Source organism: Falco cherrug, chromosome 1 (genome assembly GCF_023634085.1).
Source record: "Falco cherrug isolate bFalChe1 chromosome 1, bFalChe1.pri, whole genome shotgun sequence".
Lineage (NCBI taxonomy): Eukaryota > Metazoa > Chordata > Aves > Falconiformes > Falconidae > Falco > Falco cherrug.
Window position 1 is genome coordinate 23,404,540 of NC_073697.1, and position 22,091 is coordinate 23,426,630.

General features: G+C 38.9%; 1 protein-coding gene across 4 annotated transcripts in view; it reads right to left on the minus strand.

Annotated features, from left to right (window-relative positions):
• Window positions 1–22,091, minus strand: part of ANK2 (ankyrin 2) — a 382,411-nt gene that overhangs the window by 320,183 nt on the left and 40,137 nt on the right. For 3 of the 4 annotated variants that reach the window (XM_055711514.1, XM_055711508.1, XM_055711520.1), the window contains exon 2: window positions 3,305–3,363. The exons of the other annotated variant lie outside the window; for it this stretch is intronic. In XM_055711514.1, coding sequence (XP_055567489.1) covers window positions 3,305–3,325 — 21 coding nt within the window. In that variant the 5' untranslated portion in view covers window positions 3,326–3,363. The remainder of the gene's footprint in view (window positions 1–3,304; window positions 3,364–22,091) is intronic. 4 annotated transcript variants of the gene reach the window in all.

Sequence of the window (22,091 nt, forward strand, 5' to 3'; positions counted from 1 at the left end):
TTCCACTGGTACCTCTACAATCATACAAACTAGAAACTTTGTGTTTTTAAAAAGGCAAGGCAAAATCACCACAGAACACTGACACTCTGAAATCTTAGAGGATTTTGACCTACTTTTGAGAATCCCTTATCTTAGCATGTTGTTTGGCAATAACCTAAATGAACTGTATTATCTCCCTATCATGTTTAAAATCTTTTACTGAGAGCTCAAACTTATGTATATGGCTTGACAAAAATATAACATAACAGACAAAAATGGGGTGGAGCAGGAAGTGCATCTATACTTCAAGAACCCATATGGGAGATTGCTTGGGATGGTGATGATGCAGCTCACAGAACAATGCCTGGTTTACTGAGGTGACCTCTGAAAACTTTCAAAGACATAATACAAAATTGGATTATTATTCCCATAAAAAATAAAGGAATTCTGTATTCCTCAGCAGCAGAGTCTCTGCTGGCTTCTGACATAATGCACATAGTTAAAATGAAGGAGTAATAACACATGCAGATGATCATCAAGACAGACAGGAGTTGACATGTTTCCAAGAGGAACCTTCTAGTTATGTTTCAGAGACCTAACATGTCAAATGTAATAAACTAAATTGCCTGAAACAAATCACTCTAATTTCATCTTTTTATATAATGATACCTGTTTCCCCACACATATCCTAATGTAACTCATGAGACATAAATCTATATGGGACAAACTTGTATTAATTTTATGCTTACCAAATACATGAGGTACTCCTGTAAGCATTGCATCAGATCCAATATTTTTGTTTGATACATAAAACCAGCGAGCAAGTAATTAATGCTGTTTTTTACATAGATCTTATTAGTTCCAAGTAACTGCTTAAGAAAAATCCCAGTAATGCAAAAGTTGTGCTCCACTGTATTTTTCATGCAGTTGTGTGTCTGCTATACTATGAATCCTAAGCTCCCGTCACGGACTAAAGGGGAACCACTGCCTTAAGTGGGATGCATTTCAGCCTACCAAAAGGATCAACTCTGAAGAGGAAACTCTAGCTCTTTCACAGCCTGAAACCAGTTTTAAACACTCATGCACTCAGGCCTTACATCAGCATCCCTACACTGGAGAAGAATATGTCAAGAATAAGGGAATGATTTGGGGAGATCAGATCACCACTTTCAGAAAGAAACAACTACACTGACCTGCAGGCTCCACCCATCGCTCCCAAGTTACTGAAAGTTTGCTTCTGATTCATAACTGGAGGTTTCCTTAATGTTTAGCTGCTCAAATTGAAAAATAATTCTAAAGCAGCCACAATTAGCAGGATTTTGTTTTAATGCTAGCCAAGCGATTCCTCTTAAAGGACTAAAACAATGTTGTGGCATTCTCTGGGGACTTAAAAGAAATTTTAGTTCCCACAAAGGCATTTATTCACTGATAATAAGCAGGGCTCTACCATTACTACCTTTCACATGTTGATTTATCCACTTCTGCTCAGAAGGGTCTCTGAACTAGTAAAACTACAGTAAGTTTCAGGAAAGGAAAGGGTTGATTTATTTCCTTGCTTAGCTGCAACACATTTATACCCCATCTTTCAAAATACTTCACACTTAAAGTGCAATCAAAGTTTAAGTTGTAGAGATTCTATTTATTTTTTTTTAAGATTAAATATTCCCAAACTCCAGTTAACTGAATCAGCTTCAGGTGAGGCTTTGTTTCTCCATGACATTTCTGTGTCAGTAAAATCCCAGCAGAGAGAAAGAAATATCAGCAAGAGCAGCAGAAAAAGATTATAAAGTTACATGCAGCCAATAATGGAAAGTCTACAACAGGCAAAGCCAGTCAGAATTTTTCAGCTGAAAATCTTGCCAGACAACACTTAATTTTTTGCATCCAATATAGTTTTGGGGTTTTTAACTCAAAATCTAGGGAAGGAGAACAACCAAAAACCCAGTAGTTTCCATAATCTTTTCAGAAATAGGAAATTCAGAGTTAAACCTCAGTTCTGCCTTAGTGAAATCAGAAATTGAGTTTATCTTCTGTATCCTAGACATACTCCTTAATCCAAAGGCCTGTCTTCCTCTTTCCACTCTTCTGTCAAAAATATTTAGTAGTATAGCTTTCATTCAAATGGGAATAATTAGGAAACACTGGTATTTTTATAAGACAGAATTCTTTTTCTTTTAACCAGCTTTTCTGAAGATTCTTCCAAATAATTCTGCATTACCATCCCTAACAGATATTAACTGCAATTACTCCATGTAACCATTGCTTTCCCATCAGCCTGTACTATTCTGATGGATTTCACAGACTACCACATTTGACAACAAACATTCCATAAAATTATAATTGATCATCAGTAATTTAAAAAAGAAAAAAAAAAATTGGTAGGACAACTATTGTAAAGAAAATACAGCAGGGTGTGCTTTGAAGCTTATGTGTGGGTGTCACCAGCAGAAGCTCAAGAGTTTTGTTAGCAGCATATTTACAGATACTGGTTCCCAGTGCACGATAAGCCCTTGCATACCTACATAACCATCTGGCTGGCAAGGAAGTGGCTGTTTAGAGATCGGATACTGGTTTAGCTTTCTCAAAGTTACATGACGACATCATCTCTTAAAAATCAGATGTGACACCATCTATCAAGTTTATGATCAGCATCTAAAACGAACTTTCTAGTGACCGACAGCAAAATTAGCAATATCTCATCTGACTCAGGAAAATTCTGAGGCAGATAAAGATTCCAAGCATGATACTTACATATTCTATTTATCATGTTAATATTTCTTATACTTTTATAGTAAATAAAATAGTTTTAGCCAATTAGCTAAAAACAGGTTCTTTTCCCTACAATGACACTGTGAGGACCTCCTGCCAGTCCAGATGTTGTTCGATAGTGAAGGAGGATTACACCTCCGTATAGGGACAGCAAGCAGAGCTCAACAGCCCCTGCCCACAGCTGCTTTCCACTACTGCATGGTGCAGCGTGTGTTAACTTGAAATAACCTGTGACCTGCAAGCAAAGCACCACAAACACTTTACCTGCATGCTCAATAGCACCACTGCGAACCAGAGAGGTAGAAAGACTCACACAGGTTGGTATTTGGTCAGCTGGCATGGGTTACATTGATAAAAAGCAAAGAGAATGGTATCCAGTTTCCCATTAGATGCTGATGTCAAGGATAGCATGAACACCAACAATCTTGCTGATTTTTACTTCTTTCAATCATTCCGTGAACAAAAGCTTTAATCAATTTTTTTAGAGGAAAATATTCATTAAATATTTACTCAAATGAATTACTCGTGCATTCCTCTTCAATCTAAAGTGAAATACCTTTTGCAACATGCTGGCCATTTAAATGTCAATTCTTCATGTCCCCTTCAGTTACTTACCTAAAAAGAAAAGGAAAAATACATTAATTTCCCATGTTCTCAAATCTATCATGAATACATACCTTGGTCTCCACTCCAGTAAGTTTTCAGTACTTATAAATTAGGTAAGGCTAGTAAGGTAATGTGTTTTGGTTATATTATTTGTTTAGATGACATGTTTCCACTTTGCTTCAGCTAAGCATTCAGTAATTGAATTTAAGGATTTTTTTCTTATTATTGCTTTTTTCCTCCCCAGTAAATGATTTTCAAATAAAAGCTACTTGATGCCCTCAATAATTAGATTTCCACATTTTCTGTATTTACTCTGGGAAAAGTCATAATTGCAGTTGCAGTAATGGAAATATAAAACATTCAACACAAGTACCCCAGCGTGGTCTTCAGTACAGAAATTTGTGCAACTTCCTAACAGCTACTAGCAAGAAAAGGTATTTGAGCAGACAGAACAGAGGACAGCAAGCCATAAGACTTTAGTGAGAATAGTTCTATGAACTCAGGTACAGCTTTCCTGCCAATCTCCACAGGATCCATCCATATTTTAAACACTCAGTTCCTTCTCAGTTCTGTCATTAGTCTCTCATGGCTTTAGAGATTAAACAATGCCCTGTAACAGCAGGTACCACTGCCTTTCTGAGGAACTAGTTACTAACGAGAAAGTAGATAAAAGCTTGCTGTCAACAATGCTTGCGTCTTTATTAATTCACTACTCCATAATTTCATCTTGTTTACTCTCCTCCCGCGCCCCCCCCCCCCCCCCGGCTTTCCTCTCAAGCCATCAAAACCATTTCATGAGCTGATGCTCTTTTCTTGCTTTTACTGTGCTTTTTAGAAAGGAACGGTTGCATTCATGGCTTTTCACATCCAAACTTCAAATTCTTAACAATAACCAACTAAACACCCAGAAACAGCCAAAATTTGTAATCCTTAAGGGATTAAATTGAGGATATCACAAGGGATTAGATCTGTACTTCATATCTGTCCAAATGATACAACAAATGATCCATTTTGCAGTCCTGTAATTCCCTGCACTGTATAGAAACAGTTTTGGTTACTTAGAGCATTAATTACCATCCTAAAGCACTTTTAGAGATGACTGCAAGTTAAAGCACAATTTCTGTAACAGAACAGAGAGCTTTCAAAATGTACTTGGCAACACTAGCAAGCAATATATAACAACAATGACAAAGACAGATTGTCCAGCACACATAATTTGCTAAGCAGGAATCCCACCAGGCTCCTGCCTCCAACAAGTCAAAATGGTGAGTTGGTTCACAAACTCATAAAGCTGGTGTTAGTATAAAGAGGCTTGAATTTCTTTGTTTTAAAATTTTGTTTGCTGCCTTGCTTTATGAGGCTCATGTCTTTCAGGCTTTTTGCTTAAGGGAAAAGGACTAAAATCACATCTGAAAATCAAAACCTGAAACAGTCATATAAGCATATATTCCTGGGAGGAAGAGCTGTAAGGGTTTTACCAATTGTTAGGTGAAATCCCAGCAAAGAGTTCTAAATTCAAGTTTTATCTTGAGGACATTGGAGCAACAGTACATGTAAGCTCCCAAAACCGGTAACAAATCTACACCATCTGGTCAGGAGCAGTGAGAGCAGCGAGAGCAGTGTATGCGTGACAAGATCACAGTCCTCTTCCACAGAAATATGGTTTTCTATGTTGTTATACACTGCATCTGTCTTCAACAAAACCCTTCTTTCTAGACCAGGTAGCCATGAGTTCAGAACCTCCTAGAGCTCCCGTCCTCCCCTTCTCACCCAGAAGCACTTGCCCAGAGGCTGAGGACCCAGATGGGAAACACATCAGCACAGCCTGGAACTGGCCTCAGGTGCCCATCACAATTGTGCAGGCAGAAGTATCTTTGCTCAAATCTAGGTGGTGGCACCTGTTCTTCTCCATACCCCATAGCAGGGGCCAAGTGTCACAACATCTGCAAATCTCAAATGAATTGCAACTCATTTCTCCCATCCACACATCATCTATCACTCTTCTGTGATTGCATTGCATTTATTGCTACTTCTTTTATATACTGAAACCGAAAATAATTTTTAAAGTTTACAACACTACAAAAAGTAGGATTTTCTTAGATGAGCCTTAAACTACTCAAAATACATCCTTACAAGCACTGATTCTGAAAAGAAAAATATTTTATATGGCATCCATACCACCACTTTTGCCATATGTTGGCTTTTCAGATCTTTTCTTAACTGATACCACAATTTGAAAATTATAAGAAACATAGGTGAAACCCATAACAACTAAATAGCTTTCATATTCAATCAAAAACTCATCTGAATTTCTTTGAATCATAACACCATACTTTGCAGCATTATGCTTGCCCAAGCTTTCTGAAAAATTTCAGATGGAAATTTTACTTTTTCACATTATGTGCTCACACTGAACAGAGTGTACAGGCTCAACATTAATTCTGTCTGTACTCAACTAACTTTATTTTAGACTGAATTTTAGATCACTGCCAAATTCAGACATCTACTGCACAAGTTCTGCTACTCCCACCTCCTGTCAGCCTACTCTCTGATGCCTCTGAATGAACACTTTTTTTCCCCTGGCAGAATACATATCATAATCCTCTTCTAAAGCAGAAAATTTTGGTTCTCTAGTCCAAATGCATGTACATGTTTAACCTTTTTTAAGAGAAATTAACTGCCAGCTACAATTCATACTTTGCCAGGGTACAAGCCCATTTCAGAATGTATAACACTATTGTGCTTTAACTACAAGATATACTTAGCTGGATTTAAAATGTACTATTACATATTTTTATTCTTAAAATGACAACTCAATGCTATTATTGCCATCTGACTAGAACTATCTGCTTAAGCATGACAATTTTTAGGTTTGATCTTTTTTTTTTACCCCTTCCCCTTTTAAGAGGAAGCATACTTCTCAAGATTAGCAAGAAAACAAGTGAATCCTGTTTACCACAGGCACTCTCACTGCTAGTTTTCCTGCAGTTGTTTGTAATTAATACCCATACATCCATTCCACAGGCAATTTTAAGTGATAATAAAGACCTCAGTGACTTTTTTTGCAGCGTTGTCTTTGCAATTTAAAAAGATGGGAAGCCCCATACAAAAAGTACACATTGAACTTCAAGTAATACAGCTAAAGCTTATTTCTGTGGGAAAAAATATTTTTGTCCTTTGCTATTTGGCAAGCATTACGCTGATTCAATTGCCTGGAGCTTATACCAGAAGAGATGAAATCAAGACAAGCATCCCTTGTTGTGCATTAAGAGTAATCATCAAGAATGCACATACTTCAGCTGTCTTTTGTGCATTCTAGCTGCAGATCACAAGCATTCCACTCAGATGAGGTGTACATTTCTCTTTTATCAGCGAAAAGTAGTTATGCAGGAAACCACCATCAGACAGACTCCAAACGAGGCGAGTCATACGCAAATAATGAATCCCATACCTTTTCTTTCATGTAACATCCTTCATTTTGCACCTTCACAACCCAAGTCATCTGAGACTGTACTGATTCAGGAATCAGTTTAGTGCAGATATAATAAGTGAGCTGTTAGACTTCATTTGGCATCTCAGCTGCTTCCTTCAAGGAACACCAAGCCAAGGTCAAGCTGAAGGCACACTTGCTTGAGAACAGGTGTTGCTCACTGCTCCTAGGTTCTTCTATCTCTGCTATTACCAGGGTTTGCAATTGTCACTGCTTGTAGTTGACAACAATAGCCAAAGAGCTTAACTTGTTAAAGTATGCCAGTTCTGTGCACTTAAGCACATGATTAAATGGGATATAGACATGGTTTGAACCTCCTCCTGTTCAAGAAAGCAGTTAAGCACATACTCGACCAACAAAGTTCTAAAAATTTGTTGTGGGCATTATCCCACAGAAGAACTATCTCTCAGTAACTCTGCTAGTGCCAAAGTGTGCAGCAGATCCCCACAGATTTGTTTCAAGAACACTTTAAAAGTCTTGAAGAGTTCCCTCATTCCTTCCACCACTCCCTCCTACACCTTCCAACAAGAAAAAAAAAAAAACAAACAGAAAAAAAGAGATTTATTTGGTCACGGGTAGCATTCTGTATCTAAACTAGCCAAATATAGATTTCATACTTAGATTATGCTGTAGGCTCAAGGTTGGGGGTGGATTATGTTTAAGATCCTGCTCTGAATCAGGTAAAACAAGCATTTGAGCTTATGATGCCAACACACCATGCAAGAATCCTTCCTGATCCCCAAGCTCTGAGTTACACTGGACAGGCATCTCAGCTTCTTCTGTAAAGCTGCTCCACTTTGTATAGTTAAATATTTATTGGGTTGGGGAAAGAGGACGCATAAAGTGTGTCATAAAGCATTGAAGAAATCAGAGTAATTGATGAGCCATTAAAAACTACATTACTGTTTCCTTAGGCATTTGAAGTGAATCTAGCAGTACCGATAAAATGTTAAAATGACTAATCTTCAAGGCTGGCTGCACCATTTGTACGAAGAGCTGATTGTCTTTTTCACACTCCCTCCTTTCCTCTTTCTCAATACTATACCAGCGTATTACAAACAACAGCACAGACTGCCAGAAACATTACCATACACAATAAGCATGGTTTTCTTCTCTAATATTATTTTTTGAAGAGAAATATGATATCCACTGTAGAGAGAGAAACAATGACCACATTAGCAGCAGGTGTCATAATACCACTTTCATCCATGAGGCTCCAAGCCTCACCTTCCTCCAATTTTAACGGAGGATAAAGATGCAATAGTTACTATGAAACAGGGAGAAAACCAGTATACAGCTTAAGCATTGAGCTTCTGGTGAAATAGCATTTGTGCTACTGGATGATGCTGTCTTTTGTCTGTCTAACAATTAGAAACGATCCTTCAAACACTCTGACCAGAATTGTATTAACCAGCAATTACAGACATAAATATAGCTACGAGGCTGAAGTCCTATTTCTCCTACTACTGCAGAGGACTTTAAATGAAAATAGTTTAGTCCAAGTCTGTGTACTGCCATCTGCTTTGTGAAACCCTGACAAATCTCCTTCACTCAGGATCTGTGTCCACCAAGATCAGACAAACTAAAAGCTGCCTTACCTTCAAAGTATTCGTACCAAGAGTTAGCAGTGACTGGTAAAGCACTACTGTTATACAGTGACCCCCATGTTGTCTGTTTTGGCTCATCCCACGTCCACCAAATAGTCATGCTCTTTAAGCAGATGCAAGAACCTGGTATGGAAATCAGAGTACCTTATGCAAGAAGCACACACTGTGGTTTGTTTTGCTTTTTAAATTAGAATGTGATTAAAAAACACATTCTTCCAACCTAGTCACTTTTATCCTTCACTGTAACATATGTTGTGTTTAAAAATCTTATTTTTAACTCATCTTTTAAGAAATTCAGTGTTAGTTTCTGCAACAATTTATCTGCCTTCCCTTACTTTTGTTCCTCGATACCTTTACTTGCTTATCCTGATACCTGCAGCTCACTGAGGAAGCGCATGAGAAAAGCTCTATTAATCAGATTTCATATTCCTCCGGTACTAAACATACCACACTTAGCACAACAATAGCACTCACCCTCAGCATTCCTGTGTGGAAGGAAAGTAAACAGAAGGTATTTCCCACTATCATCTGTCTGAATAATTGTGCTTCTCCTATATAAAGGAGGTAAAAATTGTTTTACCTTGGAAAAAAAAGCTCTGTGACTGCCTAGGTGCTTGAAAGAGAGGGGATGAAGCAGAACTGTGTTCCCTACAGGGTTGGGTTTTGGGGTTTGGTAGGGGCTTGGGGTTTATTTCAGATTCACAGGAGATTTTCCATGTGAAAAACAAGGCCGTGTGAAGATTCCTACATCATTTCAGAAACAGTCTCCAGCTACTGATATCCCCTGGCATATCTGCATCTCTCTAGGTATGTTTCTATAAGCAGGGTCTTTGAGGTTAAAACCCTAACTTTCTACATATTGGCCACCAGGACAGAGAGGACAGATGACGGGGAGAAGCAGACACCCAGCCTAGTAGTGTTTTCCTGCTTTAAAAGATGTCAGTGTCATGGCCTAGGCAAAAAGCAAGCCTGGAAAAGGAAACTTAGGACAGAGGTATCCAAGCAAGAGAGTGAAGACGGCACAGAAGAAGCTTTATGGGGACGAGAGGCATAAGAAAAAAGGTCAAGAAAACCCAAGAATGAAATGTTCTGAGGAACAGGAGTTAAGGATGTGCAAGCAATCACTACATGAGATAACATACTAGCGCACTACTACGTGGGATTCCTTTACACATATTTCTCTCCAAAGCTGCACAGAGAACTAATTATCAGCACAGGCTTCCTATGAAGAGAAGAGAAAGCAGGTGCCAGGGAGAGAGAAGGCCAGCAGGAATAGGCAGGATGGGCAGGGTGTGGGAGAGGCTGTGGAGGACAGTGCAGAGGGCCCAGGAATTCACGTCACATGCATTCACTACGCTCAGACATCACTGCCCTGTGCCCTCCAGCTGGGTTGGTTTCACTCTTGTCCTTTCTGTGCAGGAAAGGCACCAAAAAGTGCATATCAAACAAGAAATTGAAGCCTCACATCTTCCTGTATCTCTTTGGAGTTTTCAGCTTTTGAGACATTTTGAGACATGCAAGCTTTGGGAGAAAACAAAATTAAGGTAAAAACAATTATTCTGTGGAGAAAGAGGTGTTTGCCCCCAACCAACAGGAACAATCCTGGTATACTGACTTCTGAAGGATGGCGTAGCTTCATATGAACTCAAGCTTGGAATGGGGATGTGCTTTTAACACATTTAGACCAAGCTCCATCACAGCACTGTCAGTTCATAGAGTCAAAATCTGTACTACTGCTTTGATTTCAGATTTTTAGATAGCTGCAGGGGTCAACAGGAAAGGCAAGAAGCAAGAAAGAAACTGCAGGACTATCGCGATGACAGTAACACCAACAATTATGCATCAGGAAGTTGTATGAATCCTGTCAAACCACTAAGATCACATCAAGCAAAACTTGAAAGCTACTACAAGAATCATGTACTTGCTCAGTTCATCTTACTTTTAACTCCAGTGAGGCGCATTTGACTCACTTTAAAGAACCATTAACACAGAGCAAGTTGCAAGCCAGAACAACAGCCTACGAGAAGACAGAGTAATCTTAATTTACATATAGCATCCTGATACTGAATAGATAGTCCTTGGTGAACTTCTTGCATGGGGGACTTTTCCTATAGGTACCAGATGCATAGGAGTAGCGGTGCTGTCAGAACCTTAGCTTCCTATTTTCCAACCAAAAACATGGCCACTGAGATTTAACTTAGTATTGCTCAGTTCTTTACCCACTCATAGTGGTTAGAAATGGTAACTAGGGGTGGATTTTAACACAGGAAGTGAAATATTACACCCTAGAGCGTAGTAACCATTGAATACAAATCTTAATTTGTATCCTCGAGACCTTTATACACTGCCTAAAATGTTAAAAGTGATGCATTAAAATGAATTTGCTTGTATTTCTGCTAAAGCACTTTCAAACTAAATGCCTCTGCATCTTCCTCTTCAAGAGCTCTACAGCCAGCTTCTTTTTTGTTCCTGTAGCAAACTGTTTCAGTGCCCTGGCAGGGCACTGAGTCACCAGGGTCACAGAGAAGGAGAACAAACACTGCCTTTGTGCAGGTTCCTTGGAAGGCAGCGAGAACTCGGCTCACAGATACAATACTGTCAGGGACATCAATTGTACAGTATGCCTGATATTCAAAGCACCAGTAGCATGAACTCCTTCACTTTGGCACAGGCCTTCAAAGCCCAAAGCTCTTCTCGATATTTTCAGTTTAAAATAATCCTAAAAAAAAAAAAAAAAAGATCGCTTGCGTGTAACTGGAGCTTTAACACTACAGCCCAATTCTGCAAACCCTTTGAAGACATCTGTATTATTTACAAGAACAACAGCATCAAAATAGTAATTTATTCTCTCTTCCTCCTAACCCTAAGCAGCACCAAGGATATTTTTAAAGTGTTTAAATAGTTTAAATCCACCGTGTACTTATAGCTGTCTACTGTAGAGAACGACTAAGTTTTCTATTAACAGAAACTCAGACATCTTGCAAATTCCAGTTAAATCTTGAAAGTGGGGTAGCAACCCAATATACTTTTATATATATATACACACACTATCTATATAAAGCTATAACACAGTATTTTATATTTGGTTTCATTTACTGTGATTACAGCGTTCTTCTTGAAAGCACTAACGTGCAAGAGTCTAATATATGGATCCATGGTACCTACCGAAGTAAATCTAGGCATTAGCTGCAAAGTAATCTATTTAATCCTTTAGGGAAAGGGAGACAGAATATTTCTGCTCCTCCAACACAAAAAAGAACAAGCAAGAGAGAAGAGCTCATAATCTTTCCAGAAAAACTCTACTGAATTCTCCTGCCATACCATCTTTTTGCAACTGATATATGAAAAACTCATTTCAAATTTGTGCTCCTCACATAGAATGGTACTTAATTCCAGTTTTGCTTAATGAAATCTATAGATTGAGCAAAAGAGATTTCATGGGAAAACATAGAAACCATTTACTAAATGCTATACTGATGTCAACCATTCTGAGACATCTGGTTTAATGCTACTTTTGTTTTGATGCAAGTAGAGGTAATGTTACTAGCAGTACAGTTGTATGATGTGGTTCCACTTCAGCTTAACCTTTCGTTAGTGACGGGATGGTACCCATTATTTCTTCAGGCTAGCTAACGATCACATGCTTGCTACCAGGTAGCTCTGAAACACCTCACCTCCAGAGCTCCCTTTTGGAAGTTGACAAAATGTTCTGAAGTACTTCTTATTTTTCCTGTGCCAAGACAAATTATTTCAGAGACCTCAAGGAGATCATTGGGCAAGACACCTTCATGTCACCCCTACAATCACAATCTTTAAGGGTTTTTGGTTTGTTTGTTCAGGTTTGAGGTTTTTTTCTAATGCAATAGAAAAGACTTACTAGAGTTGATCCTATTTCTGCAAGCATTGCACCAGAAGTTCTATTTGAAGACCAACATATCATCCTGCCCCACACAGACACAGCTCCAGAAGACTGGAATCCAGGACAGTGAGAGCAAAGTACAAGGAAATTATGTTGAACAGTGCCTCTTCGTAACAAATGAACAGAGACTGAACACACAGTATTATAAAACATACTCACTAAGAAGCATGCTCCACAGAAACCATGGTAAAACATCATCAGAAGAATGCTGGCCAAAAAAATAAAAAATCAATTAAAAATTGCTTTGCATGTCTCTGCATACAAGGAAAGCAGAAGGCAAACACTTGTAAGCTTCTGTTTGAAGGGCAATGAATATTGTAAATTCATATTAAGATCTGATTAGAGAGAGAAATCAACAGTTTATTAGTAAACAAAGGGTGGTGTTTTGAAGAAGTGGGGAGGGAAGAAGCTCTGGAGAACTCTGAAATTGATACCCATTATATTCCATGCCAGAGGAAAAAATGGAGCCAGTAGAAGTTAAAACAAAATAATAAAGTTAGTTTCACATTAACACTTCACTTTCACACTACACCAAAAGCCTTATTTTTGGCAAAGACAGCCACTGCATTCATCACTGTAATAAAAACTTGAACAAGAGCTGTGAGGATGCTCCAGAAAGCCACATGCCAAAAATGCCCTGCAAGAAAAACCCAGAGCACTCGGGTTCTATTCATGTAACTGGATTAAACCCATCTAAGTCCCGACTGATACTAGAAGAGGCATACCTACAGGGACATACGCCTACCCTTAATGCAAGATGTCCTTAAATTACAGGCATAACTGAGTTACTGCAGGGAAAGGAAAAAAAAATAATCAAGAGTGGAAGCGTTAAAGAGGAAAGGCAGAAAGCTCTGCTGCGTTCATGTCAACATGACGATCCAAATACAGAGACAAGGTGTCTAGAAGTGGCTAGGATGTATTTCAATTTGGACTACAGACTCAACATTGTAAATATCTCAATGTTTTCCATACTTTTTAGGTCTCCACATTACGTAATACTCAGTTTTGAAAGATGACTACATAAAACTGACAGCTATTCCTCAGACCACTAGATCTTTTTCCTTTGAAATATTAAATCCCGAAACCTGCCATTTTCTCTCTGACAGTGACATTTCAGAGAGAGAGAGGTCTCATTCATCACTGCATCAAAGTTAATAACGATTGGAACATGAAGCCAAATGAGGATTTCCGCAAAGCCACCCCGTCACAGAAGACAGGGCAGTATCAATGAGCAGTAGCAAAAACTGCCTCTGCCTCCCTCTCCTGCTCAAGTCCTGACCCAGTGTGCTGACTTTCAGCCCTGACAGAGGAGCAGCAGCTGGCACAAGGCCAGTTTAGCACCTGAGCGGTCACAGCAGAAAACAAGTCCCACACAGACAGGATCCTCTCAAAGTCTGTACCTTCAGCAACAGCAAGTGCAACAGGGTTTTTCCCTTGCCTATCGTACGTAGTGCAAAATTTGGCCCGAAATATTAAAGAAGGGAGAAAGGAGAGAGAGGGGGAACAATCAATCAATCTGACATTCCTCATGTCTCTCCGTAGGGTCACAGTAGGTCAGAGACTACAGATACTCATTAATAGCCAGTAATTAGATAACCGTCCACCACAAATATACACCACTGCTTCCACTGAGAGCACAGAGATTAATGGTGAGAACATTTGAAAAAAACTCTTAGCAGGAATGACTGTTAATTCATTTCAAAATTATTGATAAATTAGTTTATAGCATTGATTTATTTTGACACATTTTCTGAAACACTTCACTAGCTTTCTTGCTATGTGACCCAAGATTTTCTTACTGGTCTCTCAGGACAGGTGCTCTCTAAAGACCATGCTCACAGCATCGCAAGGGACTCCTGAGCTCCACGGTGACAGCATGGCTTGCTGTGACATTCACTGGGTGCCAAGTAGCTTCGGACTTCAATATACAGTTTAGGAAGTGAAGCTGAAGGACACACAGTTGAGACTCCTACTTGCAAGATGAAATTATCTCAGCAGCCATTTCTGTTTGGCTTCCTTCCTATTTTTTGTGCTCTGTGCTCAAGAGGCTTTAACTAGCAGCCTTTTATTTAATTAAAATTAAGATGCTGATCTAATTTTTTAAAAAGGAAGCAGAATAAAAGTGTAGCTTGGGAAAAAAACCTGCCTTACTGAGTCTTGCTAGACTTGCAAGTTACCACCTGCTCTATGATGAGAGATTACTGGGGAGCAGGGAGCGATGAAGCAAAGGGGACAATGGCAGAAATTACTATTTTAATTCAGTTACACAATTCCCCCAAAACTGGTAGCTCTAGCAATTCCTGAACAGCTGTAACAGAAAATAAACTGAATGGAAGGTCACAAAGCTCTCTAGCTGAGGAGGAAGGAATGCCAATCATTAAGATATTCCCTTACTATATTAAGGACCACATGGGACTCGGTGCTCTTTAGCTGACAGGCATAGGTATTTCACTCCTCTCACTACTTACTAAGCTATTAGCATATTATAAAAATGTAGCCATGAGGATGGAGGCACACAACACAGTTTGAAGATTAAGCCACTTATGACCTTGAGGATGACATTTCCTTGTTCGGTATGAAAAGCCTAGTAAAGGAAAGTTTTCTTACAGTCTGGGGAGGCATAAAGTGCAAGTGCCATAGGGCAGAAACGAAGATTAAAAATAATAATTGTAATCACCCTCAGTCATTTTTCTTTCAATGTAGTTTAATTCATTATTTTCATTACACAAGTTAGAAAGAAAAAAAAGGGGCAAAAAAGGCCCCAAAAGGACACTAATAACTTATTTCCTTCAATAAGAAAAAAAAAACCAAACAGGTAAGAAATTCAGATTAAAACTTGCAGTACCTCTTTCATTTTGCACTCTTCCAAGAGCACAACAAGGATGAAAACTTCTTAAGACAGATGCGAGGAGGAAGAATAGGGGCAAAAGGGAAGGAATGAGTGAGCAGCAGTAACACAGCTCCTTCATCTGTATCATCTCCCCCCCAGAAAAACTTTCAGAAAAAACCCGAAACCATCTCTTAGAACAAAAATGGAACACTCTGCTTGAACTACATGTTTTCCTCTTATGTTTTGTCTTCTAGAAAAAGGAGCTATTGTTCACCATTAGCCAGCCTGCCTAGTAGCTGTCATGTTTAAAGGTATAGCGTGCCTGCCGCACTCTGCCTGCCTCCCCTGGTTTTGACACATCTGCAGCAGGAACAGGCTCAGCCCTGAAAGCCCTGCCAGATTCATTAGGTTACCCCTTGCTTTCAGCAACACTTATTAGTTTGCACATTATGCCTGTGGGTCAGAACTGGCTGCTGTCCAGCCAGCCTGGAAAATGGAGTGAGCAGGCAGGTCTGCCCGTAAATGGCAAGGCAGACATGCCCGCAGTCTGACTGTACAGTGGTTAGCACACCAATTACACAGATAATTTCCAGGCTTATATTCAGAAGGCCAAATTCAGAGTGAAGGCCATAATTCAAGGATGGTGCTGCTCCCCCTCGCCTTCCAGATATGAAATTTCTGAATCCAGAATCTGGTGGAAAATACACACAGGGAAGGTTTTTTCTGTTTGACTTGGGTTTAAGACAGAAACTTCTATTGGAAGTTGATCGATTTGGACTTTGCTTGTATTCAATTAAAAAAAACGATTATTAATAACCTCTGAGAAGAACAGCTCCAAAAGGAAAAGTCAACATATACTGTACCATGCATGGGATTTGCTGCACAAAGGATAAAATGCCCAACTGAATATCATCTAGGATTAAGCATAGATCTGGCATAGCATTGAGACTGGCCTATAATTTTCCAGATTCAACAGTTCAAAACAAGCTCTAATTCCAAAGTTACCTATTCTTATGCAAGCCATTTAATAAAAACAAAAAGCCAGTATTTGTTTCTCTTTTATCTATTCAAAGAAAACAAAGAATAGAGAACACACACAGTGAGAAACATAACTCAGAAACATCACAATTTGTCTCATGTCCTGTAATAAACAAAATGTCTGGACTTTTTCTTTGGGATGGGGGGTGGGGGGGAGGGGCATGGAATAAGAATGGAGAGAACCTGGAAAGATTTGGTCCAGAGTCCTGGAACAGTAAGGAATATTCCCAGAGACCTTTGATTTGACAATGGCACCACTGACTACCACAGCAGAACTTCAGAAATGTGTAATAAAGTGTGACTAAGCACGAGTTACACTCACTGCAGAAATAAATAATTTGCATTAGCCATAAAAATGTATCTGCTTACATAAGTCTACGATCTTAAAAACGTGTGTGTGCATTTGCACAAGAAACTCAATAACCAAAGTTATACCAAACACCCAGGTATTCCTTTCAACCACATTTCACTCTCATATCTTAATTTCTGAAGCAGAGCCATCACTCTGTAGCCAAACAGCTTTCTCCAGAGCTGCTTGAAACAGCATATTCCTTTTAAACACTTAATTTTTTTTGTAAGAAGTTACATCAAAAAACTATATTTGTATGCAAACCAAATTAAGATTTCAAAAACTCCTATCTTCAAAATGATACAGCATCATGTAATTTGCAATTTCTGGGCTTTCTTGACAGCAAAAGACGCTATTTTTTCCACATTAAGAATTGCTGACAGATGTTTGCCCCTCTGTTGTTAAACAAGTCTTGATAAAAATACACTCAAGTCTTAATAGAACTGGATGTACCCTAAGTAGGTTTTCCTTTTGATCTGCTCTACGCCTCATAGGCTTTTTTGTCTGCTTGTTCTAGCACAATGCGTGTTTGGTACCACAACAGTGACAGCTGACAACTGTTTTTCCTGTTTGCAAAAGCTTTACCATTCAACTTGAACCAAAAGCATTTGTCATGTTGCATGGCAGTGAAGTAGATTTAATCAGATGAGGCCACTAGTGTTGTCAGTGCCAGGCCAAAAGAATTTGGTAGAACAAAAGTTGGATTTATCTCTCTGGGAGTCTGGGCAGGGAGCAGCAGTGTATCTTTGTGAAGGCACCAGGGGGAATTTTAAGAGGAGAAGAAAAAGAATGCAGGAGAAAATTTTCATTACAGTTAAGTCAGAAAGTAACTGTTCTTAAGTGACCGGCAGGATGCTCCTACCAGCTGACAGCCACCACTGTCAGAATTTTGACAACATAAAGAGAACTTTCACATCCACCTTTCAAATGTTACTAAGATGGAGGAGGATACTTCCTATGCTCTATTCATATATATTTATATCTCCAGAATAATAAGCATCACCTGATACCCGGTCACATTCTGCAATGAAGGTGCAAACAGTTAATCACAATGGATGGCCATCCCCAAACTGCAGAAATGGTCCTCCAACGTATTCCATTAGAACTTCAAATTCCTTAGAAGACTTAACAAACACATTGTACCTCTTCTAGCCAATGTCAGTGACCACCTAAAAAAACAACCGCCAAACAAAACAAAAAAATACCCCACAAACCAACACTCCACTCAAAGAAAGGAAGTCTTCATCGTTTTGCATAGCCACCAAGATAGTATTTCTTCCTCTCTGTATCCTTTTGGGTGATAGAGTCATTCCAGAACATTTACACACATAACTTAGGCTCAGAAGAAAAATAATAAATAAAAATAAACGTGCAAAAATCAAGTTGAAGGCTTGAAGCATTTCAAACTCCCAATAGCGAGTGAAAAAACCCACAGCTCCGACTTAGGAGCTTTGCTGATTTACATCAGACTAATACAGTCTCATCACAAAGTTCTACCTTGCTAAGAGGATGTTGGTGCAAAAGGAAGAAGCCCCACAACTAATATGATTTTAGAAGTCAGACTGTGGTTCTGTCCTGCTACAAATTGGGATGGAGGGAAGGACTAGAAACACAACTTGTCTTAAAATTAGACCGTAAGACAACTTGAAAAACAAGGCATCCAAATTAATAGTCTATGTGAAGATTATCTAATCTTCCGTGTGAAGATTCAGCCTGTTACATCCACATCAGAGACAGAACAGGAAACCAAACATTTATAGTTAGCAAGAGAGTGGACACCAACAGAGTTGCCTTGATACTCTCTTGCATTATTTTAAAATGACAGTTTAAATCTCCCCAACGTTTAATTAACTTGCTGCCAAAGGTCAGAGAAAGAGGTGCCTGGATTTTGTTTAGAGCGTGCTGGTATAGCTGGTTCTTTGGCACAACGAGCCCAGTTTTTGGCATTACTATATTGAAAGCTGCCTACAGTACATTAATGAATTGGAGTTCAGCCCTGCATGAAGTGTTTCAACATTCACTCCAACTGTGCTAAAGGAATTTCCCATTTGCTTTTTTCCGCCAATTAGAGAGCCACTGGAACAAAGCACAGCCTTTTGAAAGGTGCAGCGTGTCCTCAAGTCCTGCTAAGTCAGGGGGAGGTATGGAATATTTTGATCGGCTCAGAAGATAACCCTTACCTCTGAGAATCAAGTTGTAAGCAGGACACTATTTACTAATGTTAGATGAGTTTTACAACATTTTTGTAACTTGACAACCTACAGGCACCACTATCCATCTAGACTTAATCTAGTCCTTCATCCAGGAGATGCAACAGTTAATGGGAGCTGATGAATTTTAAGAGACTTAACTTACTTTCACAGATACTGGGTCACATCTTCAAGTACACAGAAAGCATGCATTTAAAAATCTGTTGTAAACGCCTCAATACAACATTTAAGTGTTTGAAACCTCACTGCACCTGCAGACCATCCGGCTCTGACCCCAGCCCCACCAAAAGAGTGCTCACTGTTATAAGGCAACAGGCCCAGCAACTTTTATACATTTATTCTTGATTCCAAACTAGAGAAAATTAATTTTAGAAGACGTCAGAACCACTTCAGAAATGCCTTGCCATTTAATTTATCCTGAGTGGCCAGAAAGCCACCTAAAATCTGATATTTTTAAAATTAACTTAGAAAAAGTGGAAATCAGATGTCTGCATTCTTGTGCGACACCATAACCATGGTATGCTTTATTTGCGTCCAAGGAAAACACTTGCTGTGCTTCTGGTTGTACAGTGCCACATGTCTCTCTGATTTCAGCTGCACAGCAGGCAAGTCAGGAGATCAGTAGCACAGGCCCGAGGGTCTGATCCTCTTGTTGCTAACGCTGTCAGTGGAGTATTTCCTGCTGTCTTTATTGCCTGCTGAAGCAGGTGAAACCCTTCACCACTGTTCAGTAAGCATTCTCTTGTCACCAGAAGCATCCCCTCCTGCATCACCATTTCTGGATCTACCATTCTAATTAAGCAGCATTCTACAAAAATTAGCAGAGTACACAAACCACTACTTTTATTTAGGGCACTCAGAAAATTGTGTTAAGATTATCATAATTAATTTCAATGCCTTCAGATTGAAAAATCAATTTGGTTTCACATCTAATTGATCTTTACACTTGCAGTAACAACTTCACGCCCAAAAAAGACACGTTGCAAAACAGACTTAAAACATAATTTCTTTGCTGTTTTGCATTGCCGTTTTGTAATTAAGTTAAGATATCATGCTGTATTTGAACATTAAGGCAAATTATCATACCTTAAAGTACAGAAAACTAATAACTGGTCAATAAAATTAGCACTGTCAAATTTTACATCACAAATACAGAACATTAAAACAAACCATTTCGACTAAGATAAGTTTTCGTGGCTTGGTTGGCTGAACTGGTATTTGAACAGTAGACTTCACTTCCACAGCAGTATAAACCAATGCTTGTTTGTAAGCCTCTTTTTCAACTTGATAGAAATTAAAGTTCTTAAATTATTAATGAACTTTTATGCTTCTGAAAGTGAGCTTTTTTCCAGAAGACAATAACAGCCAGCCTAGTGCAAAGAAAAAAAACTAAAACTGAAGCTGAATTTCCTTCAGATGTTTTCTATCATCAGTGAATTGGCATCAGTACCAAAAAAGTAGGATCACTCCTAAACACCTTATAGACCAACACATGGGATGCAATGACAGCAGGAGTAGTATCAGTAAGATAATAACTACTACAACCACATCCCTCCTTAACATACAAGATGCATTTTACATTCCTTCTTTCAGTAATTTAAATATTTGCAAGCAGGTCAGGTTTTCTAGACTTAACACCAGAATTTCAGAAACCCCTTCAGAAGGGTAGCCAAAACCCCAGGGCCAGCCCCTGGGGTATCTCAGAGGACAGTGATGTGAAGGGAGACTGAAAGCAAAGATGGCAATCAAGGAGCAAAGGCGGCCAGAGAGGAAGAACAGTATTGGGCCAAAAAAGCCATGATGAGATAAAGCTGCAATGTTTTGTTTCACCTCAAGAAATGAAACCCAGGAGAAATTCCACCTAGGTCACCAGCTGCACCAACTGCAGCAACAAGAGAACCGCGTGCTTTCCTTGCCAAGCAGGCATGCACGCCTCCAAACTTGTTTGTGTCAGATGTTTTATTTTCCATTCCCCCCACCCAAAACTGCACCATTTACTTCACACTTTAAAAATCTTTTGAGTACCTATGCAGAATAAATCTTAATGAATCTTGTCTCAAACTAACTGCAGACAAAAATATAACTGACAATGCAATTGCAGAATAGATTTTTAGAAAAACAGAAGGAAGAATATTCCTCTAAAACTCATTCCCCATTCCCCCAGTATTTATTCTTCAGTTCCTTTTATATATTTTTTTCAGCACTATGAAAACAACTGGGACTTGTGTTTCAGAAATTAAACTTCCTATCTGTATTGGCACAGAAACCTGTGCAATCAAATTTCATCTTTATCTAGTCAAGAGAAACACAATGAACACAAGAATGACTGTTTGGTTGTCTTCTCAGACACGCCTCTTTCCTTAAATTCCTTAATTATATTTTTCTTCACCACAACATTAATTTTCAGTTAAACAAAATGCAATTTCTCTTTGTTTACTAAGTCCTGATACCCAGGAAGGAAACAGCAGCTTAGAGGAGTTTTAGTTCCGAAGTCCTGAGCATTGCTCTCCTCCCAATTCCAAAAAATCGTTATTGATTCCAGCAAGCAATAAAAGCAGCACTGCGTACTTCTGAAAAATCTTACAAATGCATGCAAAGACCACATGCATTTTTATGTCCTTCTCAGGGGCACAAGCTAATAAAATATGAGGACTTCATTTCTGAAAAGCTGCAAGAGTCTATCAGGTTGCACCAGATACATACTGTTGTCAAAATGTCGGATTCCTTTTCCAGTGTATAGGGGTTTTGCACCTTCTGTAGGCTTCCCTGCATATCACAACTTGCCATGCAAAAATATTCTTTTCCCATTTGAAATAAAAGTTATTTCTTATTGCAAATAGAAGGGAATAGCAGGCTACCACAAAATAGTAAGTGCAATTGGCTTTCAAAAGGGTGCCTGTAGTTACGTAGAAAGAACACACACACCTACATCTCTCAAACATCTCTTTTCGATAATCTCCTCATGATCAGTAAAGGGAAGCACTAATCTCACGCATCAGACAATGGCTTTACTTTTCGATTTAAAGTAACTTTCTTAAACAATGTTCTGTGTTCATTAAGAAGCAGCTTCCATTAGCTGGTCAAGAATTTTCCCACTAAATAGTTGGAAAACTCATACTGGTTAAAACTAGCAGATCTTCATCTCCTTCTTCAGTTTTGATAAGTCCTTCGCAACAGGCTTGGAATGGTTGCATCCATTCAAAACAGAGAAAAAGGCAACTTAGTAAAACAGTTACTCTAGTTGTTTGTGCAGAATATTAATTTTCACCTTTATTTGCTTCTCTGGAATGTCTC